The 16,488-nt window shown below is 43.3% G+C and overlaps 1 protein-coding gene across 1 annotated transcript in view; it reads right to left on the reverse strand.

Moving 5' to 3' along the window:
• Positions 1–13,148: 13,148 nt before the first annotated feature.
• LOC147666688 (uncharacterized) overlaps positions 13,149–16,488 on the reverse strand; it is a 61,894-nt gene continuing 58,554 nt past the window's right edge. The window contains exons 2-3 of the mRNA XM_086948965.1: positions 14,638–16,474; positions 13,149–14,106 (exon numbers count right to left, since the gene is read on the reverse strand). Of these exons, the coding sequence (XP_086805091.1) occupies positions 13,964–14,106; positions 14,638–15,781 (1,287 nt within the window). The 5' untranslated portion in view covers positions 15,782–16,474 and the 3' untranslated portion in view covers positions 13,149–13,963. The remainder of the gene's footprint in view (positions 14,107–14,637; positions 16,475–16,488) is intronic.

The following is a 16,488-nucleotide window of genomic DNA, read 5'->3' on the forward strand; positions in this document are numbered from 1 at the left end:
GACTACCTTGCTGGGGGTAACCGAAAATATCCGTCGCATGGTGGACAAGGGCGAAACAGTGGCACTTGTGCTACTCGACCTCAGCGCGGCATTCGACACCGTGTCGCATGCGGTACTCGCCCAGACACTCCACTCCCTGGGCATCCGTGGGGCGGCTCTCAACTGGATCAGATCATTACTGGAAAACCGCACGTTCCAGGTATTCTCACAAACTGCCTGCTCTGATTTCATGACATTTAAACACGGAGTACCACAGGGCTCCATTCTTAGCCCGTTGCTTTTCAACGTGTATATGAGTCCCCTGGCCAAGATAGTGGAGGATACAGGGCTTTTAATGTTTTCTTACGCTGATGACTCTCAGCTGCTTTTTTCTTTATCAGCTGTAGACTCTGACAATTCTTCTTCCTTACAACTCGGACTTAGTAAAATCGCAGAATGGATGCAAAAAAACTTCCTAAAACTAAACGGTGAAAAAACCGAGTTAATCGTGTTGGGCAAAAATAAAGAAATCTGGGGACCCCAACACTGGCCAACTGAAATGGGCACCCCCCCTACCCCTGTCACTCATGCTCGCAACCTGGGCGTCATTATTGATGACTCACTCAGTCTACACCAGCAAGCGGTAAAGACTTCGGCCACCTGCTTCGCCATATTGAAATGGCTAAAAAAGATCTGTTGGATGCTGCCTGAAAACACCAAGAAAACAGTTGTCAACGCCCTAATAACATCCAGGCTAGATTATGGCAACGTTCTGTACCTGGGGGCGAATAAAGCTACTGTCCGCAGGTTACAGTCAGTACAAAATGCAGCAGCCAGACTACTCTGGAAAATTCCCATCTCTACTCCAACTACTAAATATATCAGGAAGTTACACTGGCTAAAAATTGAAAATCGAGTCAAATTTAAATCCCTATGCTTTATGCACAGGATTTCCACCAATACCGCTCCAAAATACCTGCAAAACCTGGTGCGCCCCTATCGTCCTTCCAGATCTCTTCGGTCTTCCACGGCAAATCATTTTGAAATTCCAAAGATCAAGCTGTCACGTATGGGTGGCAAGTCCTTTTCACTCCTAGGACCTACACTTTGGAATTCAATGCCACATACATTGCGGTCTGAGCCGAGTTACATCAAATTCAGAAAAGCCTTAAAAACATGGCTATTTAACATCTAGTTTTCTGTAACCGCATTGACATTGGGATCTGCTGCACCGGGAAACCCTTTGTTAGGTAGCTGTGCGCCATACAAATGTAAACAAATAAATAAATAAATTCACAAGGGGCAGCACATGCACTTCTTTCCTTCAGAGGGGACAGCACCTGTACTCCTTTCATTCACAAGGGAGACACCTGCACTTCTATCATTCACAAGGGACAGCAACCGCACTTCTTTCATTCACAAGGGACAGCACCTGCACTTCTTTCATTCACAACGAACAGCACCTGCACTTCTTTCATTTACAGGGGACAGCACTTGCACTTCTTTGTGACAGCCCCTGCACTTCTTTCATTCACAAGGGACAGTACCTGCACTTTTTTGACAGCACCTTCACTTCTTTCATTCACAAGGGACAGCACCGGTACTTTTTTCATTCACAGGGAACAGCACCTGCACTTCTTTCATTCACAAGGGAGACACCTGCACTTCTTTCATTCACAGGGGACAGCACCTGCACATCTTTCATTCACAATGGACAGCACCTGCACTTCTTTCATTCACAGGGGACAGTACCTGCACTTCTTTCATTCACAAGGGACAGCACCGACCCATCTTTCATTCACAAGGGACGGCACCTGTACTTCTTTCATTCACAAGGGACAGCACCTGCACTTTTTTGTGACAGCACCTGCACTTCTGTCATTCACAGGGGACGACACCTGCACTTCTTTCATTCACAGGGGACAGCACCTGCACATCTTTCATTCACAGGGGACAGCACCTACACTTCTGTCATTCACAAAGGGCAGCACCTGCCCTTCTGTCATTCACGCGGACAACACCTGCACTTCTTTCATTCACAGGGGACAGCACTTGCACTTCTTTCATTCATAGGGGACGACACCTGCACTTCTTTCATTCACAGGGGACAGCACCCGTCACTTTTTTGTAACAGCACCTGCACTTCTGGCATTCACAGGGGACGACTCGTGCACTTCTTTCATTCACAGGGGGCAGCACCCGTCACTTTTTTGTGACAGCACCTGCACTTCTGGCATTCACAGGGGACGACACCTGCACTTCTTTCATTTACAGGGGACAGCACCGGCATTTCTGTCATTCACAGGGAACAGCACCTGCACTTCTTTTTGACAGTACCTTCACTTTTATCATAGCACCTGCACTTCTTTCATTCACAAGGACCAGCGCCTGCACTTCTTTCATTCACAAGAGACAGAACCTGCACTTTTGTCATTCACAGGGGACAGCACCAGCACTTCTTACATTCACAAGTGAAAGCACCTGCACTTCTAACATTCACAAGGGAAAGCACCTGCACTTCTTTTATTCACAGGGGACAGCACCTGCACTTCTATCATTCAGAAGGGACAGAACCTGCACTTTTTTGTAACTGCACCTGCACTTCTGGCATTCACAGGGGACGACACCTGCACTTCTTTCATTCACAGGGGACAGCACCCGTTACTTTTTTGTAACAGAACCTGCACTTCTGGCATTCACAGCGGACTGCACCTGCACATCTTTCATTCACAGGGGACAGCACCTACACTTCTGTCATTCACAGGGGACAGCACCTGCACTTCTTTCATTCACAGGGAACAGCACCTGCATTTATTTGTGACAGCACCTCCACTTCTTTCATAGCACCTGCACTTCTTTCATTCACAAGGGAAAGCACCTGCACTTCTTACATTCACAAGGGAAAGCACCTGCACTTCTTACATTCACAAGGGAAAGCACCTGCACTTCTTCCATTCACAGGGGACAGTAACTGCACTTCTTTCATTCACAAGGGACAGCACCTGCACTTCTTTCATTCACAATGGACAGCACCTGCACTTCTTTCATTCACATGGGACAGTACCTGCACTTCTTTCATTCACAAGGGACACACCTGCACTTCTTACATTCACAAGGGAAAGCACCTGCACTTCTTTCATTCACAACGGACAGCACCTGCACTTCTTTCATTCACAGGGGACAGCACCTGCGCTTCTTTTATTCACTAGGGAGACACCGGCACTTCCTTTATTCACAACTCTGGCCGAACTGGAAGAGAAGCGGAAGACACCAAATTGCTATCCAGAGAGCTTTAAGTTGGTCACCATTGAGGAGGTCCTAAAAGGCTTAGTCTTGGGAAAATCAGGGTCTCCCAATGATTCATGCCCCCCAAAAATCATGGCTCTCCTAGCCAAGAGCTGTGCCCCAGCAATTTGTGATATCATCAATTGCTCGATATCTACAGGTATATTTCAATCCCCCTGGAAAGAAGCAGTGGTCCGCCCTATTCTTACGAAACCTACAGCGGACCCCGCAACCCTTAGCAATTATCGGCCTCTTTCCCTTTTACCTCTCTTGGGGAAACTCCTGGAAAATATCATAAACCATCAACTTAGTTCCTATTTGGAACAGAATGAAATCCTGGATCCTTCACAGTCCGGCTTTCGCTCAGGCTTTAGTACAGAAACTGCTGTTCTGGAGGTTACCGACTCATTAAGACAAACTATAGACTCGGGCGGTTCCGCGATACTGATGCTTTTAGATCTCTGCCCATCTTTTGACACTATCTCTCATACAAAGCTAGCGAAGAGACTATCGGATTGCGGTAAAAAAGCAACAGCCTTAAAATGGCTACAACACTTTTTGTCGGAGAGAACACAAATGGTTACCTTAGGTCCCTATTCCTTGGCCAAAATGCCCTTAGAGAAGGGGGTACCACAGGGTTCCTGACTGAGTCCTACCCTCATTAATATATACATGGCCCCTCTGGCTCATATTGTGGAACAGCTGGGCTTTGAAATCATCTCATTTGCATTTGATACTCAGCTTATGTTCACTATCGGGAAATGTCCAGAGTTAGAAAAAACACGCTTCGCCAATGGTATGAAGCTGATCTCAGACTTGATGACTGGGAATTACCTTCAATTGAATCCAGGGAAGACGGAGATCATGTTAATGGGAAGAGCTCCGGACATCTGGTCAGACGACAGGTGGCCAGACCAATTGGGCTCTGCTCCCTCCCCAAACTTTCCGTAAGGAATTTAGGAATAAAAATTGACCGCTACCTGTCCATGAAAGACCATATTGCAACCACGACCAGCACATGCTATTACGGTCTCCGACTCCTCTGGAAAATACTTCTGATTATACCTACCTCCCATCGTAGGACTTTAGTTCATACAATGGTAACTAGTCGTTTAGACTACGGCAATGCCCTGCTGGCAAAATTGAGAGAGACTATCCTGGCCAAATTACAGATTGTTCAGAACTCAGCCGCAAGGATGATCTTAAATCGCCCGGCAGGCTCTTCGTCAACTCCACTGCTTAGAGAACTGCACTGGCTCAATGTGAAAAAAAGATCTTTTTTCAAAATCTGCTGTCTAACCCACAACGCTCTTAACGATAAAGGCCCCCGCTACTTGCAACTTACCCTGATTAAATACTGCCCCTGTAGGAGGCTTAGATCTAGTACACAGGGACTGTTACAAGTTCCTCAGATCTGTCTCACCTGGACAGGAGGGAGAGCCTTTTCGTATCTGGCCCCCAGATATTGGAACCAGCTCCCACAGGCTCTACGAGCCATCTCGAGTTATGGCACTTTTAGGAAACATCTGAAAGCTTTCCTATTCTAAGTAATGCCCTGGTCTGGCTCCACTCTAGCAGAAGTCCAGTCTCTAGTCAGCGCCGACATGGCCCGGGTGATTTGAGTGCTTAGTACTTAACCTAACCGTAACCTAACAAGGGACAGCACCTGCACTTCTTTCATTCACAAGGGAGAGCACCTGCACTTCTTTGTGACAGCACCTTCACTTCTTTCATTCACAAGGGACAGCACCTGTACTTCTTTCATTCACAGGGGACTGCACCTGCACTTCTTTCATTCACAGGGGACAGCACCTGTACTTCTTCCATTCACAGGGGACAGCACCTGTACTTCTTCCATTGACAAGGTACAGCACCTACACTTCTTTGTGACAGCACCTGCACTTCTGTCATTCACAGGGGACGAAACCTGCAAATCTTTCATTCACAGGGGACAGAACCTGCACTTCTTTTATTCACAATGGAGGCAACAGCACTTCTTTCATTCACAAGGGAGACACCTGCACATCTTTCATTCACAAGGGACGGCACCTGCACTTCTTTCATTCACAAGGGACAGCACCTGCACTTCTTTCATTTACAGGGGACCGCACCTGAACTTCTGTCATTCACAGGGGACAGCACCTGCACTTCTTTGTGACAGAACCTCCACTTCTTTCATAGCACCTACACTTCTTTCATTCACAAGGACCAGCGCCGGCAATTCTTTCATTCACAAGAGACAGCATCTGCACTTTTTTCATTCACAGGGGACAGCACCAGCACTTCTTACATTCACAAGGGAAAGCACCTGCACTTCTTTCATTCACAAGGAACAGCACCTGCACTTCTTTCATTCACAACGAAAAGCACCTGCACTTCTTTCATTCATAACGGACAGCACCTGCACTTCTTTCATTCACAGGGGACAGTACCTGCACTTCTTTCATTCACAAGGGACACACCTGAACTTCTTACATTCACAAGGGAAAGCACCTGCACTTCTTTCATTCTCAACGGACAGCACCTGGACTTCTTTAATTCACAAGGGACAGCACCTGCACTTCTTTCATTCACCAGGGAGACACCGGCACTTCTTTTATTCACAACTTTGGCCAAACTGGAGGAGAAGCGGAAGACACCAAATTGCTCTCCATAGAGCTTTAAGTTGGTCACCCTTGAGGAGGTCCTAAAAGGCTTAGCCTTGGGAAAATTAGGGTCTTCCAATGATTCATGCCCCCCAAAAATCATGGCTCTCCTAGCCAAGAGCTGTGCCCCAGCAATTTGTTATATCTTCAATTGCTCTATATCTACAGGTATATTTCCATCCCCCTGGAAAGAAGCAGTGGTCCGCCCTATTCTTATGAAACCTACAGCGGACCCGCAACCCTTAGCAATTATCGGCCTATTTCCCTTTTATCTCTCTTGGGGAAACTCCTGGAAAATATCATAAACCATCAACTTAGTTCCTATTTGGAACAGAATGAAATCCTGGATCCTTCACAGTCGGGCTTTCGCCCAGGCTTTAGTACAGAAACCGCCATTCTGGAGGTTACCGACTCATTAAGACAGACTATAGACTCGGGTGGTTCCGCGATACTGATGCTTTTGGATCTCTCCCCAGCTTTTGACACTATCCCTCATACTAAGCTAGCGGAGAGACTATCTGATTGCAGTAACAAAGGCACAGCCTTAAAATGGCTACAACACTTTTTGTCGGAGAGAACACAAATGGTTACCTTAGGTCCCGATTCCTTGGCCAAAATGCCCTTAGAGAAGGGGGTACCACAGGGTTCCTGATTGAGTCCTACCCTCATTAATATATACATGGCCCCTCTGGCTCAGATTGTGGAACAGCTGGGCGTTGAAATCATCTCATATGCATATGATACTCAGCTTATGTTCACTATCGGGAAATGTCCAGAGTTAGAAAAAACACGCTTCGCCAATGGTATGAAGCTGATCTCAGAATGGATGACTGGGAATTACCTTCAATTGAATCCAGGGAAGACGGAGATCATGTTAATGGGAAAAGCTCCGGACATCTGGTCAGACGACTGGTGGCCAGACCAATTGGGCTCTGCTCCCTCCCCCAAACTTTCTGTAAGGAACTTAGGAATAAAAATTGACCGCTCCCTGTCCATGAAAGACCATATTGCGACCACAACTAGCACATGCTATTACGGTCTCAGACTCCTCTGGAAAATACTTCCGTTTATACCTACCTCCCATCGTAGGACTTAACTTCATACAATGGTAACTAGTCATTTAGACTATGGCAATGCCCTGCTGGCAGAAGTGGGTGAGACTATCCTGGCCAAATTACAGATTGTTCAGAACACAGCCGCAAGGATGATCTTAAATCGCCCGGCAGGCTCTTCGTCAACCCTGATGCTTAGAGAACTGCACTGGCTCAATGTGAAAAAAAGATCTTTTTTCAAAATCTGCTGCCTAACCCACAACGCTCTTAACGATAAAGGCCCCCACTGCTTGCAACTTAAACTGATTAAATACTGCCCCTGTAGGTGGCTTAGATCCAGTACACAGGGACTGTTACAAGTTGCTTGAATCTGTCTCACCCGGACAGGAGGGAGAGCCTTTTCCTATCTGGCCCCCAGATATTGGAACCAGCTCCCACAGGCTCTACGAGCCATCTCGAGTTATGGCACTTTTAGGAAACATCTGAAAGCTTTCCTATTCTAAGGAATGCCCTGGTCTGGCTCCACTCTAGCAGAAGTCCAGTCTCTAGTCAGCGCCGAGATGGACCAGGGTGATTTGAGCGCTTAATACTTAACCTAACCTTAACCTAACAATGGACAGCCCCTGCACTTCTTTCATTCACAAGGGACAGCACCTGCACTTCTTTCATTCACAGGGGACAACACCTGCACTTCTTTCATTCACAGGGGACAGCACCTATACTTCTTTCATTCACAGGTGACAGCACCTGCACTTCTTCCATTCACAAGGGACAGCACCTACACTTCTTTGGGACAGCACCTGCACTTCTTTCATTCACAGGGGACGACACCTGCAAGTCTTTCATTCACAGGGGTCAGAACCTGCACTTCTTTCATTCACAATGGAGACACCTGCACTTCTTTCATTCACAAGGGAGACACCTGCACATTTTTCATTTACAGGGGCCAGCACCTGCACTTCTGTCATTCACAGGGGACAGCACCTGCACTTCTTTGTGACAGCACCTCCACTTCTTTCATAGCACCTGCACTTCTTTCATTCACAAGGACAAGCGCCTGCACTTCTTTCATTCACAAGAGACAGCACCTGCACTTTTTTCATTCACAGGGGACAGCACCAGCACTTCTTACATTCACAAGGGAAAGCACCTGCACTTCTTTCATTCACAAGGTACAGCACCTGCACTTCTTTCATTCACAAGGGACATCACCTGCACTTCTTTCATTCACAAGGGACAGCACCTGCACTTCTTGCATTCACAGGGGACAGCACCTGCACTTCTTTCATTCACAAGGGACAGCACCTGCACTTCTTTCATTCACAAAGGACCGCACCTGCACTTCTTTCATTCACAGGGGACAGCACCTGCACTTCTTTCATTCAGAAGGGGCAGTACCTGCACTTCTTTCATTCAGAAGGGACAGCACCTGCACTTCTTTGATTCACAGGGGACAGCACCTGCACTTCTTTGATTCACAGGGGACAGCACCTGCACTTCTTTCATTCACAGGGGATGGCACCTGCACTTCTTTCATTCATAAGGGATAGCACCTGCACACTTCTTCCATTCACAAGGGACAGCACCTGAACTTCTTTCATTCACAAGGGACAGCACCTCCACTTCTTTCATTCACAAGCAATAGCACCTACACACTTCTTGTATTCACAAGGGACAGCACCTGCACTTCATTCATTCACAAGGGACAGCACCAGCACTTCATTCATTCACAAGGGACAGAACCTGCACTTCCTTACTTCACAAGGGAGACACCTGCACCTCTTCCATTCACAAGGGAGAGCACCTGCACATCTCAGTACTGGTAGGATGCCTGTAATGGGAGAGTACGGCACTTCTGAGCAGCAAGCAGGTACGCTGGAGAGTGAGTACCTGCAGTTCTGTAGTTCCCTTGAAAGCACTGCCAATAGAGGCAGCAACCTGATAGCATCAGAAATATGGCTCTGCACTTTGAAGAATGAATGCCTTGGACGGAGCTGGAGACCAGTAAAAAGAAAAGAGCAAATGTTGTGAAGGAAGTGACACAACTAGGGCCACCCGGGTCACTCCCGACCTCCTCTAAACTTCAAAGAATGAAGAGTTAATGACACAGTACAGAATAGAAGCAAACTAGTTTATTCACAAAGTACCCTGCACTGGAAATCAATCTGACCATCCTCCTATGATGGCTGACGAGGGACTGACTCTTACAGTCATAAAGTTACATTATGTATGTTGCGGAGCCCACAAAGACCTGCCTATTATGGAAAAACACTGGTAGCCGTCATAATACAATGGGAGGTACAGAACATAACTTTATATTCCACAGCCTGGCACAAGTTATCTACTGCCCAAGGTCGTCTATCTTATCCTCCCCACTAGACAGGTGGGAGCAGGCCTCTATGTAACAGAAAAGGCATGCATTAATGAGCAAGATTCAACCTTTGAGAAACAAAACTTACCAAGGACCGTTTCTGGTAAAGGTTTCAAGTAAATGTTTTGATTAAAATGGCGTCTTCGAAAGCTAAAATGGTGAAATAGATGTCAACCTACCTAACGTACTTATTAATTGCATATGCATACAACAAGAATATATTATGAAATAGCTACTTAAATGTTAACATAATATCAGGTAAAATACGAGTAATATGGGGGTAATACATTTCAACTCTAACAGACCCTCCTTTTAGCATTTATTAGCTAACACAGACATCTTTATTCTTGCTATCAGATAAAGGTTGTTACAATTCTAAAAGTAGAGACAATAGATGAATACAGGTGATAACATGTCAAGTACGAATATATGTATATATGCATAGCAAACGAGTGAAAGAAAATGACATAAATATCAGTAGTACGAGTAACATCAGGAACAGAACCTGCAAGAGAAGTAGTTGAACCAAAAACACTCATCTATTTGCATAATAGTATCAAGCTCCTTTTGAAGCATTATAGTTGAATTAATATCATGAACTGAAATCCTTTTGGGAGAGAAATATGTAGCACAGTATGAACAGCTTAAGGGAAGACACTGAATCAAGACACAGCAACAAATTAAAAGAACAATGAAATATATCACCTTTTCTAGAATCCAACCCCAACCACCAAATAAAGACCAACTCAAATTACCGCTCTTCATTCCTCGAACATTTTACAAAATGTCTAAAATATGCTGAGTTATATTCCTTTCCTTTATTCGCGATACCGACCACACACTGCTCTCCTATTATTGCGCACCACCGCTCTTAGCTAGAATAAAATCGACCGCATATCTCGTTTGCTCAGAGTATATGCACATACTGAAAGCACAGTCATGGGCACACGTAATAAGGTTATAACAATGGTTGAAATGTCTCGTATTGTACGAATATCTGTGGTCGAAACCAGTATAATATGCAAATGTATTTAATAATGCAACAAAGAAAAACAACCAGCCAACAGGTGTTTCGTCACATAAGGGAAGTAACCCTTGACTTCTTCAGGGCTGGGGAAGATACAAAACATATAGTAAAATAATAGAAAATCATAGAATTAGTTGTTGCAAAAAACCAAGATAAACACAACAAAGGGGAAATATATATCGAGACCCCCAATAGCACGTGGAAACCCTAGGAAGAAAAGTGGACAGACAAATGTAAATGTGACTTAGTATGGAGACAGGCCCGGTGGCGTAAAAATCGTGACTGCACAAGGGAGAGAGCAAAAGAACCATTGTGGAATGATAATGAGAAACAATACTAACAAGTGGTGAATATTGGTGTTGGGGTGACATCAAAAGGTAGAAACATGAAATGCAATGTAAATAAATATACCTGAGCAAAATGACATGTTAATTCTTAACACAAACATACTAATTGCAAAATTCTATATGTAGTACAATGAGTAAATGAGAGGAGAGACTCTTGAACATTACACATAATCAATGGCAAGCTGAGTAGGGGAACAGATGTAATGGGAACCACAATTTATAGGGAAGAGACAAGTCATGCATAATAGCTCTAAAAGGGAATTGAAGCACATGAGCCCAGAAGGGGGAGACTGCCATAAACGCAACTAACAGAAGTCCAGCCTTGTAAAATGATAGTCGCGAACATATGTGTCCCTACACCATACGTGTGAGAGTACTAACGTTGAAGGGAGGAGTTAGTCAATACCGTTGTGGCAGTGCAGACACTCATACACTCTCATTCATAGTTAAAAGAAGAAGAGTTTCAACCCTATGATGGGTCCCACAAATGCCTAAAGAGCAAACAGTTCACTACTGGAAGGTCTTAAACATCAGTTGTTTGTGATGTCACTGCCTCTCATGGGTGAAGTGTTGGTCTACGCACGTTTCAGTGGCAACACCATCTTCTTCAGGACCAATACTTGTTATAAAATGAATCTCAAACAACAAACCAAAATGGGTTAATCTGTAGCTAACAAGCCAGTAGAGAAATAATTTCAAGTACGACAATTCAAACAGCCTTCGTGCAGCCTTTAGCAATGCCTCCAAATATTGAAACAGTGTACCGTCTGTGCAGGGAAGCGAATTATTATCCTATAACAGGCCTTTTTGTGTCATTTCTTTTGCACAAATAGGAGTAGACTCAAATGGCTGTATATGTTGCGCATCATCTCGCCAAGGTTCTATCCCTAAAAAACGTTACCAGCTCCACTGTGTTTATTACCACGGACAGACGTCGGCAAACTCCTACTAATGGGCTCTGTTCTGGTCCGGCATGCCGGTTTAAGCATGCCAGACTGGAACAGAGCCCATTAGTCCCTTTTATTTTTTGTATGAGTGATGCAAGAGAGGAATTGAGATCTAGACAAAAGTAGCCTTTCTATTGCTTAATACATCGTAAATGTGAAAACCTTTGGGGCTTAGGGGCTGGATAAAGAACAACATCAGGAAACAAACGCAAATTTAAAGCACATTTTATTTATTCACTAAAAACTGTTTAAAAATGTAATTTCCAAGTTCCACATATCTGTTTAAAAATATTTACACTTTCAGCCATTTCCGAGTTTAGTTACATACTAATAGTGGGAAAAACACATGATGTATAAAAACTAATACCAAAACCTTTTTACATTATTTTATGTTTCTTGTTTTTAAATCAGGCCGTCGACTTTTCATGTGAAAATTATTATATGGGCCTGACATCACTTCTTGTGACGCACTACATGTGACGTCATTGTGATTTGCATATGATAATGGGCTCCTTCACTATTTTCCTTACTTGTGCCCTGTTTATTGGCATTGAGAACCAAAAGGGGATAGGTCCATAAACACGTAGTGGGGGCTAGACCTTATATTTAAATTGCAAAAACACACAGTGCCCACACCACAATTACTCATTCAATATTTAAGAAGGGTAAGAAACCAGTTTATTGTAACCACCCTTAGACAACATTACTCAGTGTCTATCATTTTATGCTTTTTTTTCAAATTTTCAAAAAATCATAACAGAATAAAGGACTACGTATTGGAATATTTACAAGACTAAATACACTTTGTACATACATCAAAAAACAAACATTATTTACACACTAAAAAACGTTTCTGCATCAAACATTACAAAAAATTATAATAGTTACATCACAACCAACAAATACTACAATAAAAAACATGAAGAAAAATGATTTCCAAGGGGGTATAAGCAACTTAATAGCTTGTAAACGCCTAAATACTGGACCAGCCGGTCCTAGTGTCGTGAAGTTGACAATTTATTCCACCCAAGAAAGACTGCCGATGCGTTTCAAGAACCAGGCACAAAGTCCCTGGTCTATCATCAGGGCTGTTTATTCTTTGTATCAAAATAGTTTTAAAGAGGGGTGTGATGGTTAATCGCTAGTTATTGTGGTGGCCAGACAGAGATGTCTTATTTTTTGTGAACTGCCGTAGCACGGCGAATTTTGCTTGTACGACGTCACCATCAAGGTATAATTCTTACTCAAGTATCTTGCTCTTAAAGATTTAAAGGGAGAGACCGCAGTCACCGTCCTGCTCCTCTGCCACAGCACGCCCATGCTCGAGTCTGCTTTCTTTCAATAAAGATCTTTATTGAAAGAAAGCAGACTCGAGCACTGCGGTTTCTCCCTTTAAATCTTAAAGAAGATTAACCATCACGCCCCTCTTTAAAACAATTTTGATACAAAGAATAAACAGCCCTGATGATAGACCAGGGACTTTGTGCCTCGTTCTTGAAACACATCGGCAGTCTTTCCTGTTAGCTTTAGCTTCATGAATGTCACTTTCACTTCTGGCATTCTGGCATTCATACAACAAATCCTTCAGAACATTTGAGAATAAAGGACAATCAGTGTGGAAGACGAGTTGCTGGGAGTGCAACTGATTGTCCTGGCACATATATGCTTTTGATGTGAGATTTCACTATTTCACCACATTATTCAGAGTCTGCTGCTTACAGTGGCTCAATTCTGGTAAAAAGTAGAGTATGGCAAATCACCAAATGAATAGAGAGAGCCAAGCTTGAGAGGAGCCACGCGTCATACTGTGTTATAAGGCCTGAGGCACAAGCTGATCCATCAACCAATAACAGTGTGTAATAGGTGCAGCAAAAATTATTTAGGAACAAGGTATATGCTCTTTTATATCTAAAAATGGGTTATTTCTTGAACACCGTTGCTTCGCTTTAGTTCATTTCATATACTGCAGTGGCATTTGTTAATAGTAATACATACATTTTACCAATGAAGCTTCCATCTCCAGAGCCCTGACAACATGTCCACTCTGGATGCGTTGGGTTTACAGGTTTTAATCTTACACGTTAGCTGAAAGTACCGTTGTTAATCTCAGTATTGTTCAGTGTTGCTTTTACAGGTACTGTGATCAGATACAATTTAATGTTTTTCTTTGTATCTCTTCTTCATCAAATAAAAATCAAGTATGTTTCTTTTCTTTTAGTCCACAATGTGCTCGTCTCCCATTGTGTATGCTGATACATCATGTTGCTTTGCTATGTGTACAGAAGTGAACAATCACGAATACAAACACTTTTATAATTCTGCAAATACTTTTATCTGTTTTCCTTCTTTACTGCTAGTCCAGTCTTCTATAATCTGGTATTTCAATGTCCCACATAATTTGAATTTAATCTTTTTCCGTAATTCATTCCTCTCATAATAACTGCACTGTTCAGCTCTTGTCTATGTCCTCCGATGGGTCAATATTATTTTTGATGTTCTTAAAATCTTTTCGGAGTCTCTGCATCTCTAGGATTATTTCCATTGAGTTAAATAAAGCAGTGTATTCACAGAGGGTTGTGTGGGATCAAACATTGATAAAAGCCCTTCTCACTTTCAGTGCATTTCTATGTTTTCCCCCGTGTGTGTTCGCTGATGGCTTTGTAGCTCTGATAATCGACTAAAACTCTTCCCACATTCATAGAACTTGAAATATTTTTCCCCTGTGTGAGTTCGTTGATGATACCTTAATGCTGACGAGAAGTGAAAACTAATGTCACATTCACTACAATTATAGGGTTTTTCCCCAGTGTGCATTCGCTGATGTGTTTGGAGGTTTGATAAGTGACTAAAGCACTTTGCACATTCACTGCACTTGAATGGCTATTCCCTGTGTGTGTTCGCTGATGAATCCTTAATGTTGAGTAACGACTAAAAATGCTTTCACATTCATTGCAAATATATAGTTTTTCTCCTGTGTGAGTTACGATGATGTGTTTCTAGATTTTCTAATTTACTAAAGCTCTTCCCACATTCACAGCATTTAAATGGCTTTTCTCCTGTGTGTGTTCGCTGATGATTTTTTAGGTGTGATGACTTACTGAAGCACTTTGCACATTCACTGCACTTGAATGGCTTTTCCCCTGTGTGTGTTCGCTGATGACTTTGTAGAACTGATAATTGACTAAAGCTCTTTAGACATTCGTTGCACTTGAATGGTTTTTCTCCTGTGTGAGTTCGCTGATGATACCTTAATGCTGAAGAGCTGCGAAAACTACTGTCACATTCACTACAATGATAGGGTTTTTCCCCAGTGTGTGTTCGCTGATGACTGTTTAGGTCTGATAACTGACTAAAGCACTTTGCACATTCACTGCACTTGAATGGTTTTTCCCCTGTGTGTGTTCGCTGATGTCTTTGAAGGCTTGATAACTCACTAAAGCACTTTGCACATTCACTGCACTTGAATGGTTTTTCCCCTGTGTGTGTTCGCTGATGTCTTTGAAGGCTTGATAACTCACTAAAGCACTTTGCACATTCACTGCACTTGAATGGTTTTTCCCCTCGGTGTGTCTGATTATGTCTTTGAAGGTGTGATAACTGACTAAAGCTCTTTGCACATTCACTGCACTTGAATGGTTTTTCCCCTGTGTGTATTCGCTGATGTGTTTGGAGATATAATGAGTGACTAAAGCTCTTTACACACTCACTGCACTTGAATGGTTTTTCCCCTGTGTGTGTTCGCTGATGTCTTTGTAGCTCTGATAATTGACTATAGCTCTTTACACACTCACTGCACTTGAATGGCTTTTCCCCTGTGTGTGTTCTCTGATGACTTGGAAGGCTTGATAACCGACTAAACCTCTTCCCACATTCAATGCAATGGTATGGCTTTTCCCCTGTGTGTGTTCGCTGGTGTCTTTGTAGTTCTGATAACCTACTAAAGCTCTTGACACATTCACTGCACTTGAATGGTTTTTGTCCAGTGTATGTTTGCTGATGAAGCTTGAGTGGTGATGACAAACTAAAGCTCTCGCTGCAGGTGTATGATTCTTCTTTCTTGGTTAGTGTCTGTGGGTCAGTTATATATTTGTCTACATACCATGACTGTATTTCCTGATGGGCCAGCATGGCTGATTAAGCACACACACTTTATATGTGTGCAGTATTTTACACATTTGATTTGTGTTTTATCAATAAATGCAATAGACACCAAATAATTGCCACACTCCTAATACGTAGAAGTTGTATTTGTAGGTAATTGTGTCTTTAGATTGGATTATGGCTATGCACGCTTGAGGGTAAAGATGTATCTGCCTTCTGACCGGTGCAAATTAGGACAGTCTGTTGTATTGTAGATAGAAGAACTCCTCTTTCCTTTACCTGTCAGTTGTCTGGCTCCGCTCTGTTGTGCTCTTCTCTGGTTACTGTTGTTTGTCCAGAAAGAGTTTACAATTCACCTAGAGCACGGAATGATGGCTTGTCATCATATTAGAAAACAGAGCACTGCGGTAATCACATCATACCGATCCCATGATCAAAGCTGGTGTTGGACACTTGTTTATACAGGAGTTGGTTTGTTATTGTTGTTGCCTTAATTTTCTTAAGGTCATTTCTTGGTCTTGTGGCGTGGAGGTGCACAGCTCAGCCTCTTATAATCACTGAACTGCCCTTGATGCTTCAGCCAGGATCTGTCAGTTTGTGTGCAGGTTCCTCTGTCGCCGACTGCGCTGAATACTGTAGCTCATTATTTCTGCTATTATTGAAGATTTACAGCATTCGCTTCATTATTGATGGTCAATTCATACATTCAAGGCTTGTTTTCTGTTGGATGTAAA

The sequence above is a fragment of the Lissotriton vulgaris genome, unplaced genomic scaffold (genome assembly GCF_964263255.1).
Source record: "Lissotriton vulgaris unplaced genomic scaffold, aLisVul1.2 SCAFFOLD_6625, whole genome shotgun sequence".
Classification (NCBI taxonomy): Eukaryota; Metazoa; Chordata; class Amphibia; order Caudata; family Salamandridae; genus Lissotriton; species Lissotriton vulgaris.